The sequence below is a fragment of the Natrix helvetica genome, assembly GCF_964273705.1.
Source record: "Natrix helvetica genome assembly, chromosome: Z".
NCBI classification, from domain to species: domain Eukaryota; kingdom Metazoa; phylum Chordata; class Lepidosauria; order Squamata; family Natricidae; genus Natrix; species Natrix helvetica.
Genome location: NC_138554.1, coordinates 90,279,442 through 90,294,204, shown reverse-complemented (window position 1 = coordinate 90,294,204; position 14,763 = coordinate 90,279,442). Strand labels below are relative to the sequence as shown.

General features: G+C 37.6%; 1 protein-coding gene across 3 annotated transcripts in view; it reads left to right on the top strand.

Moving 5' to 3' along the window:
• The window catches only part of RBMS3 (RNA binding motif single stranded interacting protein 3), a gene marked incomplete at its 3' end in the record, with an annotated part of 523,098 nt that extends 508,695 nt beyond the window's left edge, over positions 1-14,403 (top strand). Inside the window, exons 12-15 of one of the 3 annotated variants that reach the window (XR_014173613.1) lie at positions 172-252; positions 9,334-9,461; positions 10,086-10,243; positions 11,616-14,403. Coding sequence is in view for 2 of the 3 variants with exons in the window: in XM_081933468.1 (XP_081789594.1) it covers positions 172-252; positions 9,334-9,461; positions 11,616-11,622 (216 nt within the window). Of the gene's footprint in view, positions 1-171; positions 253-9,333; positions 9,466-10,085; positions 10,244-11,615 lie in introns of those variants that run through there. The other 2 variants (XM_081933468.1, XM_081933469.1) reach the window with 2 other exon arrangements.
• Positions 14,404-14,763: the final 360 nt, after the last annotated feature.

The window sequence follows — 14,763 nt, the reverse complement described above, 5'->3', positions numbered from 1 at the left end:
TAAGAGATGGATGGCTCCTGTGCATTAGATATGTTCAGGTAGAAACAAGATAGGTGTCAGTCAGAATATTTTAACTGCATTGACCAAAGCGATTGTACTCAATGACCTATCCTCCTCTCCAATTTTAGGATGCTCTAGTTATACAATAATGATCATTTCCTCTTCTTCCAGTATATGACGGCTGCTGCACCTATGCAAGGGACCTATATTCCCCAGTACACTCCTGTGCCTCCAACAGCTGTCCCTCTTGAAGTAAGTCTATCTTGTATATTTTTATGCAGGTAAAGTCTACATTGTTTTAGTTCACTTTAAAAAAAATCTCATTAAAGAAATATAAAGAAATAGGTGTCAAACATTTGGTGTTTGTTTTCATCCAAGGCAAGATGGAATATTCCATGCATAGCTTCTTGCTCATAGGTTGGGAAATGGCACAAATGTTACCTCTTAGACTACAAACACTAAGGATAAAGGACTTCAAATAATATTTTGACTCCATCTTACCACAATGATAAGACCCACTAGCAACTGCTAAAGCTAATAGCTACCACAAAACAGGACTTGGAAAAAAGAAAAACTTCCCTCTTCGATATGCAGACCTGGAAGATGGCCCACTGACTAAGTGCTTTTTCAACCCCAATAAAGAATTTGTTCCCTCCCTCCTTGTAAACCAGAGGTGTCAAACTTAAGGCCCACGGGCTACTTGGACCTGACCCATGGGGCTGACCTGGAGACAATGAAGGGCCAGTATGCGGTGCCTCTGCCAGGAAAAATGGAGCTCTGGAGGGCTGCATGTGGTCCTCCCAAGCTCTGTTTTCACTGGCAGAGGGTTGCAGGAGTCCGTAACAGATAGAAACGGAGCTCAGGGGGGCCCCACTCATTTTTTCTCGCAGTGCTTGGGCCACCACAGGTTCCCCCTCAAGCTGGCCAGCCTGCCATGCCCCCCCCCAAGGTCAAACACAGCCATGATGTGGCCCTCAATGAAATCAAGTTTGACACCCCTATTGTAAACCAAGTCTACTGATTAAAGTTCCAGGAAGTTCCTGTCCTTGGTCATACAGATCACAAACCTCCCAAAGAACTATCATCCGGGTTCTTCTGCTCTTCACCTTGATAAAGCCTTCTAGGCAATTACTAGAGAGGAGAAACAAAACGCCAAGTTCGTTTTTAAAGCTCTATATGTATGTTTTGGTTCATCACAACTTCACTTCAGGCTACTTTTCACCCAAAGATATATTACATACATAGATATATATGATACAGGATGGGTTTGATAATTGGGTAATGAACTTTGTCTTCCGTAAAGTAGATTCGCTTGCCACTCTTAATAGTTAAGAAAGTTTTTATTCTTTAAGTAAAATTTAAATATTAGGAACTACAAAAACTTTGCATTATTGCCTATGCCTCCATGATCACCCTTTTCTCAATATAGAAGTATAGCAATATAGCATTACTACCTGCCCTTTCTTGTTATTGACATTAATTGAAGTATCTTATTTGAACTTTGTAACAGTTATCTAAAAGCTTGATGAACTGGGATATAACCATTTTGGATTCTCATAAACAGAAAAATCAATCTGTAATAAAATAGATTTAGATTTTTAATTCTGCTTATAAAATGCAGTTTTTAATGTATGTTTTTAACAACACTCATCTGGGTTGCTATTACTGGAACACAAAGAGTTAAATAAAAATAAAATGTATCCAGTCCCTTTGGAGCTGATCATAAAGTGCTCCTGTGAAAGGAAGAAAAGTAGCTCAGATTTCCCTGACAAAAAAGACAGGTCTTGATGATAAGAGACTCCATTCCCAGGGGAACAGAACTAGCCATCTATAGAGTGGACATTCAATTGGGGAAGGAATGTTATCTCTCTGGAGTAAAAATCAAAGATGTGGCTGAAAGTTTTACCAAAATAATCAAGCCCACATATTATTACCCCTTTCTTCTGCTTTGTGTAGGGACGACAGACATGACAATGAACCAGAAAATAATATCTAGAAATTATGAGCAGCTAGGCAATAAAGTTTAGGAGTTAGGAGCATGAGTAGTGTTTTTATCTATACTTCCAATGAAAGATCAACATCCAATGAAGGAATATAAAATGAAGAAAAAATGAATCACTGGGTTACTTGGCAGTTGGTGCTGCCAAGAGAATTTCTAGACCATGATCTGCATTACCTACATGAAGAATTTCTGACAAGGGATGGCTGCACTGTACAAGAACTGGGAAGAATGTATTCAGAAAATGATGGACTCAACTAATAAAAAGGAAAAGCTTTAAACTAAAATTGAGGGGGAGGGGTGACCAATCCTTAAGACCTTTAGGACCTAATCTCAAGCTTTAACCCAGATGGGTTGTGCACGCATGTGCAGTGGGCAGGGCCTGCAGGGGCTGCCACATGCACATTGCATTATGAGTACGGACATGTGCTATTGCTCACCCATGCTTTTAGCACGCAATGACAAAAAGATTAGCCGTTGCTGCTATAGTCCAATCAGCGTCACATCAATAGCTGGGAAGATCCTAGGAAAGATAGTCAAGCAACAGATCTATGAACACCTAGAAGCAAGCAAAATTATAACCAGGAGCCAACACAAGATTGTCAAAACCGATCATGCCAAACAAATCTTATTTCGTTCTTGACGAAGTGGTAAAATTAATGGACCAGCAAAATGCCATGGACATTGTACATTTGACAAAGTAGACCACAACCTACTTCTTGGGTGAGCTAAACAATCGTAGGATAGGCAACATCAACACCATTTGGATTTGCAACTGCTGACAAATCACACTGTATGTGAAGTCCTTAATGGAGCTGTATCTACATGGAGGAAATAAACAAGATTCCATTTTATGCCAGTACCCTTCAACATCTTAATAAATGATTCAGATGAGGGAAGGGAAACTCATTAAATTTGCAGATGACACTAACCTGTAACTGGCAGGAATAGCCAACATCCCAGAAGATAGGCTTAAGATTCAGATGGATCTCAACATACTTGAACACCGGGCTCTATCTAACAAAATGAAATTCAATGTAGAGAAAAATAAGGTTTTTACACATAGGCAAGAAAAACCAAATGTACAGGTAGAGATTAGGTGAAACCTGGCTCAATAGCAGTAACTGTGAGAGGACCTTGGAATCCTAGTGGACAATCACTTAAATATGAACTAGCAGTGTGAGGCAGCAACCAAAAAACATTAACAGACAGATAGAATCACGAACACATGAAGTATTAGTACCACTTTATAAAGCCTTAATAAGACCACACTTAGAATATTGCATCCAGGTTTGGTCACCATATTTTAAAAAGAGGTTCAGTTCAGAAAGGAGTAACTGGGACTGGAGATTAAAACATATGAAGAATGGTTGCAGGAATTGGGTATGTCTAATCTAGAGAAAAGAAGGACTAGGTGTGACATGATAGCTGTGTTCCAATATTTGACGGGCTGCCACAAAGGAGAAGTGGTCAACCTAGTTTCCAAAGCACCAGAAAGTAAGGCAAGAAATAATGGATGGAACCTAATCAAAGAGAAAAGCAACCTAGAATTAAGAAGAAACTTCCTAACAGAACAATTAACCAATGGAACTGTTTGCCTTCAGAAATTGTGGGTGTTCCATCATTGGAGACTTTTAAGAAGAGACTGGACAGCCACTTGTCTGAAATAGTATAGGTCTCCTGCTTGAGAAGGAGGTTGGGCTAAAAGGCCTCCAAGATCCCTTTTAACTCTTATTCTGTTATATTAGAAAACTAATTCTATAAGCATGTTATTTTGTCAAATTCTTAGCAACTATGTATGCAATGTTAAATTGTATACATTGCTATATTACAATTGTATTATATATGAACCTACATGATTTAAAATGTTTCTAAATTGCTATACAAAGCATGAGATGGATATTACATGTTGTGTGCCACAAACCTCATTCCTTTTCTCTTTTCTTTTCTTTTTTGAAAAACATAAAGCATCTTTCCCCAGTTAGGCCAAGATCAATTTCAATCCACATTTTGTTTCTCATGTGGCCAATCAGATGCTTCTGGAGTGGCCATAATCAGAAGATGTCTTTTCCCCACCGTGTTTTTCCCTGCTGCTGGCATCACTCCAATCTGGACTTAAAATTGAGCTAATATCTCCTGAAAGACCTGTTCTCTATCAAAGTTCAGTTCAATTCATTGCACTGAGCTAGCGAATTCCCTAGATCAGACATAAATTATCTGTGAAGAAATGCTTTTGTCCCACTCTGAATTTAAAGTCTCATTGAACTGCCATTATGACTTTTAGATCTTTTTAAAATTAATTAGGAACATTTCAGACTATGTCATTATTTCTGAGTATATTTTACATTTACTTAAATAAAAATAAACTTGCAAGATTCTATTATTGTAATCTTGCAGTAAAAGCAATATTAGTATTTTAGTATTATTAGTAGCATTAGAAAGACTTACAACAACATGGCATCAGCATAGCACATAAATCAACTAAAGCCCTACCAAATATCTTAAGTAAAGCAAAAGACCCAGTAGCTTCAGAAGAAAAAGCAGGAGTCATGTACAACTACAGTGTAAGCCACTGTATACATCCACTATATACAGAGAGGCAGAAGACTAGGAGAGTGCATCCATGAACACAAATTACTAGTCGGAAGAAATGATGAAAATGCCTGAATTGCACAACACATGGATAGACTTAACCCATACTTTCAACTGAGAAATTGTAAGAATTGTAATTCCAGACCAAGCTAAATCCAAAAATACAAAAGAATTTCTGGAATCTTGATACTCAGACAAATTAGCCATCAGTAAGCACATAGAGATAAACAATATTCAAAAGAGACAACCAAGAAACTAAAAACTAATGAAAAAGACCAAAATACTTTCTGACCAGCAATTAATGTCCCAATGAACAGAGATTAACACCCCAATTAATTTCAGAGCAATGACCACGCCCTAAACATTACCCCAATTAAGAAATTACCAACTCAGGTAAATATATGCCACTTACTTTTTGAATAAGAACTGTGAGTCCAGGAAGATCGTAAATTACATTTGAGTTCTGGCTGGTGAAATACAACTAAAATAGTTAAGCCTCGCAGAAACAATATAGGTAATCCTTGACTTGCAACATTTCATTTAGAGACTGTTCTAAGTTACAATGGCGTTGAAAAAAGAGACCTAAGACCATTTTTCACACTTATGACTGTTGCAGCATCCCCATGGTGCCGTAATCAAAATTCAAATGCTTGGAAACTGATTCATATTTATGATGGTTGCGGTGACCTGGGATCATGTGATTGACTTTTTGCAACCTTTCTGACAAAATCAATGGGGAAGCCAGATTCTTTTAACAACTATATTACTAACTTAACTACTGCAATGATTCACTTATAACAGTTGCAAGGAAAGTCATAAAATGGAGCAAAAGTCATTTAACAAATGTTTTGCTTAGCAATATACATTTTGGGCTCAATTGTCGTAAATCAAGGACTACCTGTATTTTTTTTTTTTAACAAAAATTTTTATTGGTTTTTCAACATTTATAGGGAAAAGGGTAAATGGACAGGTATACAAATTATGGCAGTTGCAGAGTGTGACAGGCACCCCTCTCTCCATACTCATAGTATACATTTATATATAATGCATTGGTATATAATTGATTACAATCAGCATATTAGTTCTGTTACTAAATTCAATCAGATTAGACATTACAATATAAAATCCAGATATAATTCCATTATCACTTTCGGTCAGTTTATAATAATATGATTTTCTTGTTTATTTTTGTGATCTGAGTCTTCTTGCTATTGCCCCATCTCCCTCCACTGGCAGAGCTCTGGCCCCTCCCGTGTCCTGTGTGTCCGCTGTAGTGTCTCGTGTTTTTTCTAGGAGTGTTCTGTTTTTTTCCATAAAGGCCTGCACCTCTATGGGTGAATTGATTCTAATTCTTGTCTCCTCCCAAAATATCAGCATACCTTCAGGCATCAACCATCTAAACCACACCCCTTTCTGGTATAATTTATTCGCTAATTGCGAATAATTCTTCCTTTTTTCTCTAATCTTCTTAGGGATCTGCTTCAGAATGGTTATCTCCATATCATGGTATGTCAATGCTTGCCCCCTTTGTACACCCAGAATTTCATCTCTTGTGCTTTTTCTAAGAAATTTAATGTGAACCTCCCTGGGTACATTGTGAGTTCTAGCATAAGCTGAGTTCACTCTATAAACCAGGTCTATATCCCACCCCATCTGTTGTTTTTCTTTATGTGTGTAGTCAGCCAGGATGTTTATCATGATGTCCCTTATGTTTTCCCCATCTTCTTCTATAACATTTTGAAATCTAAGGTAATAGGACATTCTCTCAAATTCTATTTTCATCTGTTGGATGTCAAGATCTTTGTTCCCTTTCTGCACAGCTTCTACCCCCCCCCCCTCACCTCTTCCACCCCCCCCCCCTTCCACAAGATTCAGTCTTTGTGAGTTCTTATATATTTGGGCTTGATTTTCTTTAATTTCATCTTTCATTTCCCTTAGCTGTTTCTTGATTTCCTCCTGGCCCTGTAAAATTTGTTGAAGCATTTGTTGAAAGTCCATCTCTGTAGTCTTATGTTACATCAGTTCTGTTATCTTTGACTGTGTAGCTGGACTGGATGTTGCGGATGTTGGAGCAGAAGTGGCAAAACCAGGTTTTCCAGGAGGGGGTCTTTTGGATGCCATCCTTTATAACGTTAGAAGTTCAGTCCAAATATGAAGTAAACAGTTAGAAAAGAAGGGTAGCCAGGTGAATCCGGGAGCAGAAGAACCAGGCAGAAGAGAGTCTCTCCAATAAGTCTGGCAATAGATAGAAAATTTCCCCTAGAAGGTTTAAAAAATACCAATCCACAAGAGATTCCTCTGGGAGACACGGAGACAAAGACCGGAAGCCTGAATTTTAAAGGTGGAGTCAGGTTTCAGAGTTCATAAAGACAACGGAAGTGTGCCATCTTGCCCTGCCAGTTTTGGGCACAGAGGCATAACAAAGTTTTAAAAAGTTCCAAAAGTCCTCAAATCATTGTAATATGTAGGATTAAATTGAAAAGAAAATCATCTCAGCCTAAGTGAGGCTTCATTCGTTGGCTCTCCCCCCTCCTCCTTCCCCGGGGGCTGAGAGCAAAATTGTTCCTCGCCGCTTGTCCAAGGGGGGGGGGAAACCCCCCTCCCTCCAGCCGCACCTCCAAAATGCTCCGAAAGTTATTTTAAAGTTTTAAAAGGCTGAGTAAATCTTCATGCAGAATAAGGGATGAAGAGAGAAGCAACCTCACCGCACTGCAGCTGCTTCCTTCAATTGTTGCATTCTCCAGTCGGCTTATAGCGAGGCGCGAGGCGTAGGAACGCGAAGCACCCTCCGAGCTTGCTCCCCGGTGCCTTGGGCGCGCGAGAGACCTCCCGCCGGCCGCCGCCGCTGCAGGAGTCCTCCGCGATGCCGCCCCTCCGGCAGGACCCCTCTGCGGGGTGTCCTGTGCCCCCCAAGGAGTGGGGAAGCCCACCGGGGAGCCGGAGCGGGCAAAGAGCTGCCCGTTGCCGCCGCCGCCGGAACCGGAACTCAAGGACTACCTGTATTGATGAAACCACAGCCACTCAGCTTGCTATACAGTAGAGCTTTTCTCTATAAATCCTAAAAGTCTTTTGATATCAAAACAGAACCACAGTAGAATTACTTGGTCAACTGAGGGTCTAAATATACAGTTGGTGTTGCCTGCATACTGATTACATCTGTCTGCATCTTGACTGATAACTTCACTAGTAGTCTCAACCAGTTCAGAAAAATGGTACCCAATCGTTAAAGAGACATTTGTCACTTCTAAATCTGCCCTCACAAAAGAGGCATTTCTCAACTTCCAGCTGCCCACAGGAAATCTCAAAAAGAATCTCAGATTACTTACTAAAACAACACTTCAGGCATCTCACTAGAATCTATCAGAATAGTATTTAACTCAGGACATATGTGAATCATGCAAATATATTATCACAGAGGAATCTTCCAACTCATTCCTTTCAAGAAGGATTCAAGTAACTCTGAACAGAGTTCCCAGTTAGGAAGAAGCAACAAGAACAGAAATTGTTTACTATTATAATTTGTGTATATTCCTAAATGTGAGACCATAGCTGTTTCAGTTTCATTCATTCATTTTTCTGCCAACAAGCACTAGGCATCTTTTCAATTTTTCATCTCTTGAAGCTTTTCAGAATCATGTTACCCAGTGAACTGATGTCCTCCTTCCCCAAGATCCTCCTTCTTAATAGCAAGTTTGCTCTTAGTCTGAGGATGGGCCAACTGTCACATTTGAAAAAGTTTCATCTCTATACTTGTCTGTTAGCTATTACAAGCTTAAATAACTTGATGTCATGGAAAAGGACTTGGTCTAAGTGCCAGAAATTTATTGCACTAAGCACAAACACTGAACTTAAATCCCAGTAGGCAAATGGTCATAGATTTGGCATACAGGTAGTCCTTGCCTTACAATAGTTCATTTAGTGACCATTCAAAGTTGCAATGGCACTGAAAAAAGTGACTTATCACCATTTTCAAAGTTACGACCTTTGCAGCATCCCCATGATCACGTGACCAAAATTCAGATGCTTGGCAACTATTTCATCTTTATAACTGTTCTTTTGTCCCAAGGTCATGTCATCACCTTTTGCAACCTTCTGACAAACAAAGTCAGAGATAAGCCAAATTCATTTAACAACCGAGTTACTACAGTGATTCACTTAACAACTGGGCCAAGAAAGATTGTAAAATCAGGCAAAGCTTAGTTAATAAATGTCTCCTTTAACAACACAAATTTTGGGTTCAATTGTGGTCATAAGTTGAGGACTACCTGTACTGCCAATGCAGGGGTTAACTAGAAAACATCTTTACTTTCCTGGTTTTCCATCTTCATTTGTTGTTATTGCTTACTATTGAAGTGTTTAAGTTCTGATTTTATTGAAGGAACAAATAAATTAACTTTCTTTTGATGAGATCCAAATGAGACTGTCTTATTAAATGATAGCAGTCTAGGGTACATCAGGGTTCATTATAAAGATAAGCTGTTCCAGCAGCTGGTGCAAAGTGGCACCATAGTATTATTTTCTTTAAAACTTTATAACATTGATGTCCTAATAATAGAGTTGTGACTGTAATCCAAGCAATAAATTTGATTAAATAAACAGTTTAGCAACCCATGTTCTGAGTTTTGACAAAATAAAAAAATGGTACAACTGCCCTTTAAATAATGAAGTTAGTTAACTGCTGCTATTGTATTCTATAAGTTGCTGATCGTAGTCAAAACTATAAGATGCTCTATGTTCTTCAGGGTGTGGTTGCTGATACCTCTCCACAGACAGTAGCATCTTCATCACAGGAATCCAGTGGTCAACAACAACAGATGGCTGTCGAAACATCCAGTGAACATGCATCTGCATATTCATACCAACAGTCAAAGTAAGATGATTTTAATTCCACCAAAATCAGACTTTTTTTTTCTTAAACACAATTCTAGATTCATTAACAGTGTCAATATCCACATAACCATTTTGACACTGATGAATTGATGTGAAAGATAAGCTAAATATCAATCATTTTCTATTTTATGTTACATAAATAATATGTATTTTTTGCTCTCTGTGTAGATAACACAGATAAACAATTCAAGTTTGTCATCGAACAAAAGTGTATGGCTGCTATTTCAATTTATATAAAGAATTATAATCCTGTTCACATATTAAGGCCATCTAATTAGATGGGACTTTCTTGAATAACAGTGCAGATTGTGCTAAAGGAACTGATGTAGCCTTCTAAGATTGAGTGATAAACACATGATAGAGTTGTTGAACCCTTAATACTTCAGTAATACATGCTTATTACATCAGTGTACATGCTAAACGTAATGACAGAATGGCGTTAGATGTATGAAAAAAACATATATACAGTTTTGTTTCTATCATCAGACAGGCAAAAATCTTTAACAAATCCTTTCAAAAAAGTTTGAAAACTTTTGGGTCAAATGTGTGGCCTGCTTTTCTTTCAAATCAAAATCAGAGGTGTGTTTAATTTTATATCCAATAGAAACCAGCTTCCAAAGTATCCACCTCTTTATATCTATGTGAACCACTGATCTAAGAATGGTCTCTCCTTGGAAAATATAAAACCAAAACAGTCCTCATGCAAAAACAGGAAGTTTCCTTGGAGGAAGGGAAGTCTGTTACCTCACTGATATGAATAAGGTAAAGTCTCCCTTGATTTGAGCTCCACCCTGGTTACTTCATGAACGTTTCCACATAGTTTTCTTTACAACAGTATAAAAGTGTTTTGCCATTGTCTTCTGGGATTTTTTTTCCAATTTTCAAGTCTAGTTTAAAGCATTGCAGTTTCCCAGTCTTCTCCTATCCATGTACTAGTCAAAGCTTGCTTAGCTTTCTGAGATCAGCTAACATTGACTTGGTACTGCCATTTAGTTGGATTCAAAGGAATTGACTGAATTAAAGAAATAACTAATATTTAGAATTCCTAGGCATTTTTTAAAATTTAAGTTGAATCTTACTAGCAGTTCTTTCACAATGTTATAGTATTTCCCAAATAAATATTGCAGTATAGCCATTCGACATCAGGAAAACTATTTTGATCATGACATGGCTGAAGAGCTTCTTCAAATAATCCAGGTAGACTTTAAGACTTAATTTTTTTTTGACTAGAATTCAGAGCTGTATATATTGCCAAAGCAAAATTTCAGTAGAGTCTCAGTTTAACTTATTTAGAGGTACAAGAGGCAGATATATTTGTTGTTCAGGGAATGAACAACATTTCTGGGGATGGGCATTCACGGGTTCCTACCAGTTCCTTGCAATTAGCACCTGGCATTTTTAATTTGTCAGGATGTTTTGGAATTATGTTGGCAGCTGCCGACAATAATGTTCATTTAGCCTAAATATTCTTTCAAATTATGCTACCCCATGATGTGCTACATTATTGCAATATTTCAAAGAAATTACTGAAATCCAAACAATCCATGAGAAAACCACACATGTTTTTCATTGAGTGTGACCTTCAAACCAATTTAAAGAAAATTACGAATAATTGAATTTTTGCTTATAATTCATTCTCTCTAGGCCAGGGGTCAGCAAACTGGGCTCTGGAGCCGCATGTGGCTCTTTCCTCCCTCTGCTGCGGCTCCGTCACTGGTCGGTGCCACAATTTTGAGAGGAGCTTCTGGTGGGGAGGGGGGAGAGAAGTACAGTGCGCCAGGAGAAGACTCTATGGCAAGGGGAGGGTTTTCCAGTTGTCTCCACAATGGATAGGGCTTTCGGTTATGACAGGTAGAGGAAAAAACATGCCGCTCTAGGAGGAGACTCTATGGTGGGGGGAACTGAACTTCCGGTCAGCTCCAGAATTGAACAGGGGGGCTTCTGGTTAGGACCTTTGTGGCTCCCGGTGTTTTCTTTTCTGTGGGAAACGGGTCCAAATGGCTCATTGAGTGTTTAAGTTTGCCGACCCCTGCTCTAGGCTAAGGAAATTTAGCTTCAAAAGAATTTAAAAGAAAGAAGATTTTTAAAATATGCTATTTTTACTTAATGAATGTTTTAATTCATTGTTTTACAGACAATGAACAGACCTGAAAAATGTCAACAAAGTTTGCCTTGAATGAAAAAAACTTCATTGAACAAGAAGTTGGCTTCCCGTTTGCACAGGCGGCGACTTTTTTCTTTTCCATTTTCTACTTTACCCAGCAAGAGTGTTTCTGTGTGCTGTGCAAATTGTTTGGTCATATAGTCTGATAGTTTTATTTTTGCTATTTTTTTTTATTAAAGGGGGAAATATGGCAAAATACTGGGTTAATATTTTATCTGAATGAACATTTGAAATTAAGCATTTACTTGGAACTGTACATTTATACTTTTTGTTTGTTTTGGTTTGTTTTGGTTTGCTTTGATTTGCTTTGTTTTCCTAAAAAGCTAAGAATGGTGATAATACGAGGGAGAAAGCTGAAATGAAAACCGGTGGTCTTTCTCAAGAATCCAGCTAATTCTTTCCCTCTTGTTGAAATCAACTGTTTCTTTTCTTTTGAGTTTGTGTGCATATGTGTGTTGTTTTTTTAAAGAAATGTTTAGGTAAGATTTATATTGAAACTTAATTGCCTTAATTTTAAGGATGTCGAAGGCTTTCAAGGCAAGCTGTCAATGGTTTGGTAGAAGAAAAGTACATGGATTCCTATGTATGTACACCTGGATCAACTGGTGCTGAAGTTCAACAGACTGAATTTTTAGGGTTAACAAACAACAAAATAAAAACTGTACAGTTTAACAGAAATGTTAAACAAAAACTATTGATAAAGGAACTGTGACAACTTCAAAAATTGGGGGGGGGGGAATCAATATGAAGACTTTTATGAACTTTCTTAGTGTTGACAGAGAAGAATCTAAAAGGCTAAAGTGTTTTATAATAAAATTATTTGAGAGGGAGGTCAACTTGCATTTTAAAGAATTGGTGGGGAGGGTTCCGATTTTTTTTTATTTACAAAATGTGATTGTTGGCCAGAGCATTAGAGCTTTTTATCTGCAGTCTTTTTTTATGAGCTTTAAAAAGTTTTTAGTCTGCTTTGCTTCTCACATTGCAAACACCTAGCTTAAAAGCATTGGAGGGAAATCTTAGATAGGAGCTTATAAAAAGTGCAAAAAAGCAATAGCTAGAAGAAATTGTTGACAATTTCTGTAGTCTTTCCTAGTTGTGATGAAATACAGCCTATGGATGGTCTGCTTTATACCAAAGATGAAATGATACCCCACCACAAGAAGATAGAAGTGTTTTATTTTATTTTATTCTTACTTTTTTTCTTTAAAAAAATCTTTGTTTGACTAATATGGCCGGTCCAGTTGTTATCTTTATGTATTATTTAAACTTTCTTCCACTGGTACTTTACATTCTATGAATTTGGGATTCTAATCAAAAATCCTGATTAGTTGGTACTTAACAACACTTAGCGGACCAGGAGGAAAATTTCAGTTGCCAGTTGTGCAAGGTGTCTTTTAACTTTTCTGTTCTTTTTTCTTTTATACTGAAACAGGAGTCTTCCTTCCTTATATCATCCATAGGCTTTTTCTTTTTTCTTTTGCCTTCTCTTTCCCTGTATTGGTTTGCAATCCTGTGAACCATCCATGATCATCATCTGAATGGTATTTGAATCACTTAGAAGAGGCCACTGAACATGGTTACTTTTTTTAAGTAGTCCCAACCAAGATAAAAGTTTTAAAACGGTTTGTGTTAATTTTCATACAAGCATGAAATTAACAATCACTTTATATTAAATGGATTTCTGTTGTCTTGATACATTTACTGACAATCAGAGATTAGCTTAATTAGGTAAAAGACAAGAATGATTATGTTGAATCATTTTTAAAGATAAAATAATATATGGAATCTAGGAATTTATGAAGGAAATGGAATATGAAATTCCATTTCCCATTCATAGTGGTTGAAGAGGGACTGTTTTTTTCCAACATTCTATGGAGAAAACAATTTAAAATGAACTTTCCAACCATTTCCAAATTACTTATTCTTTGCTAGATATGGCACAATCTAGAGATCATCTCTTTTAGACAGCACTATTCAGACAATGAGGAGTTAAGGGTATATATTTCTGTCCCCAAATTAGAACTGGTATTTATGAATGGGGTAAAAAAGTACAACATATCTTTTTGAGAAGATGAAGCATTTAAAATTATCCTTCTTAAGGAAAAAAATAGACTTAAGGGTAGTGACTGCGATGTATTAAAAAACAGGGTAATCATATTGAAAAATGAAAGCAAAATGTTGTAAAAATAAAAAAAAACATGTTTTGGGGAAAGGGAAGGGGAATCAAAGAGATTCAACTAACCAAGTTTTATATCAAGGACATACACAACTAAACATGACTCCTACATGAGCCTTGTGAAATAACAAGGTTTTGGCAGGAGCATTATGTGCACAGAATACATGGTTACCTTTAAATGTTGTTTTTAAAGAAATTGAGTATTTTTTAAAGAAAAAACAGTTCCTTATTTTTAATGTAGTATTTTGTGCTTGGTGGGGCTGGGTGTTGGATACCCACCCACCCCAAATGGCTGCTAAATGCAAACATTAAAAAGCAAAAGAAGAAAAAAGGAAAACAGGCTGTCACCTGGCTGGCATAATGAAAAGGACATGGTTATTTGAAATTCATGTAATTTTCAGTAACCTCATAGATAATTAAAAGGACCACACAGAGAAAAGATAATAATGTATTAGTAAGAACCTCTAGCTTCCTTTTTCCAGATGCTTTGCCAATGCTGTTATTTTATAGAACATCCCTTGATTTCCCCCCCTTGTTTTCATTTGGAATAGGTGTGCCTATTGAAAGGGGTATGAGAAAAATGATCAGGCCAGCCTGGTTTTCTTCCTTTTTATGCTTCCCCCCCCCCCCATCTCTCTCTCTCCCTCTCCCTCTCCCTCTCCCCCTCCCCCTCCCTCCCTCTCCCTCCTCTCTCTCTCCCTCCCTCCCCTCCCTCTCTCTGGGTGTGTGTGTAATTACAGTGCTTATTCTCCTGTGGCACAATTCTGTTTTAATATGAAAGAAGCATGTGTTGTGGGTTTGCTTGTTTGTTTTTTAATTGTCTTGTGAATTCTAGTTTGGTGCAAAGAATAGTCTCGTTGCTGTTGACAATGAGGCTGTAAGGTAGCTACCGTGTGGCAGATGGATATGCCTGAGATACCTTCTTGTTTTTGGATCAGCCCT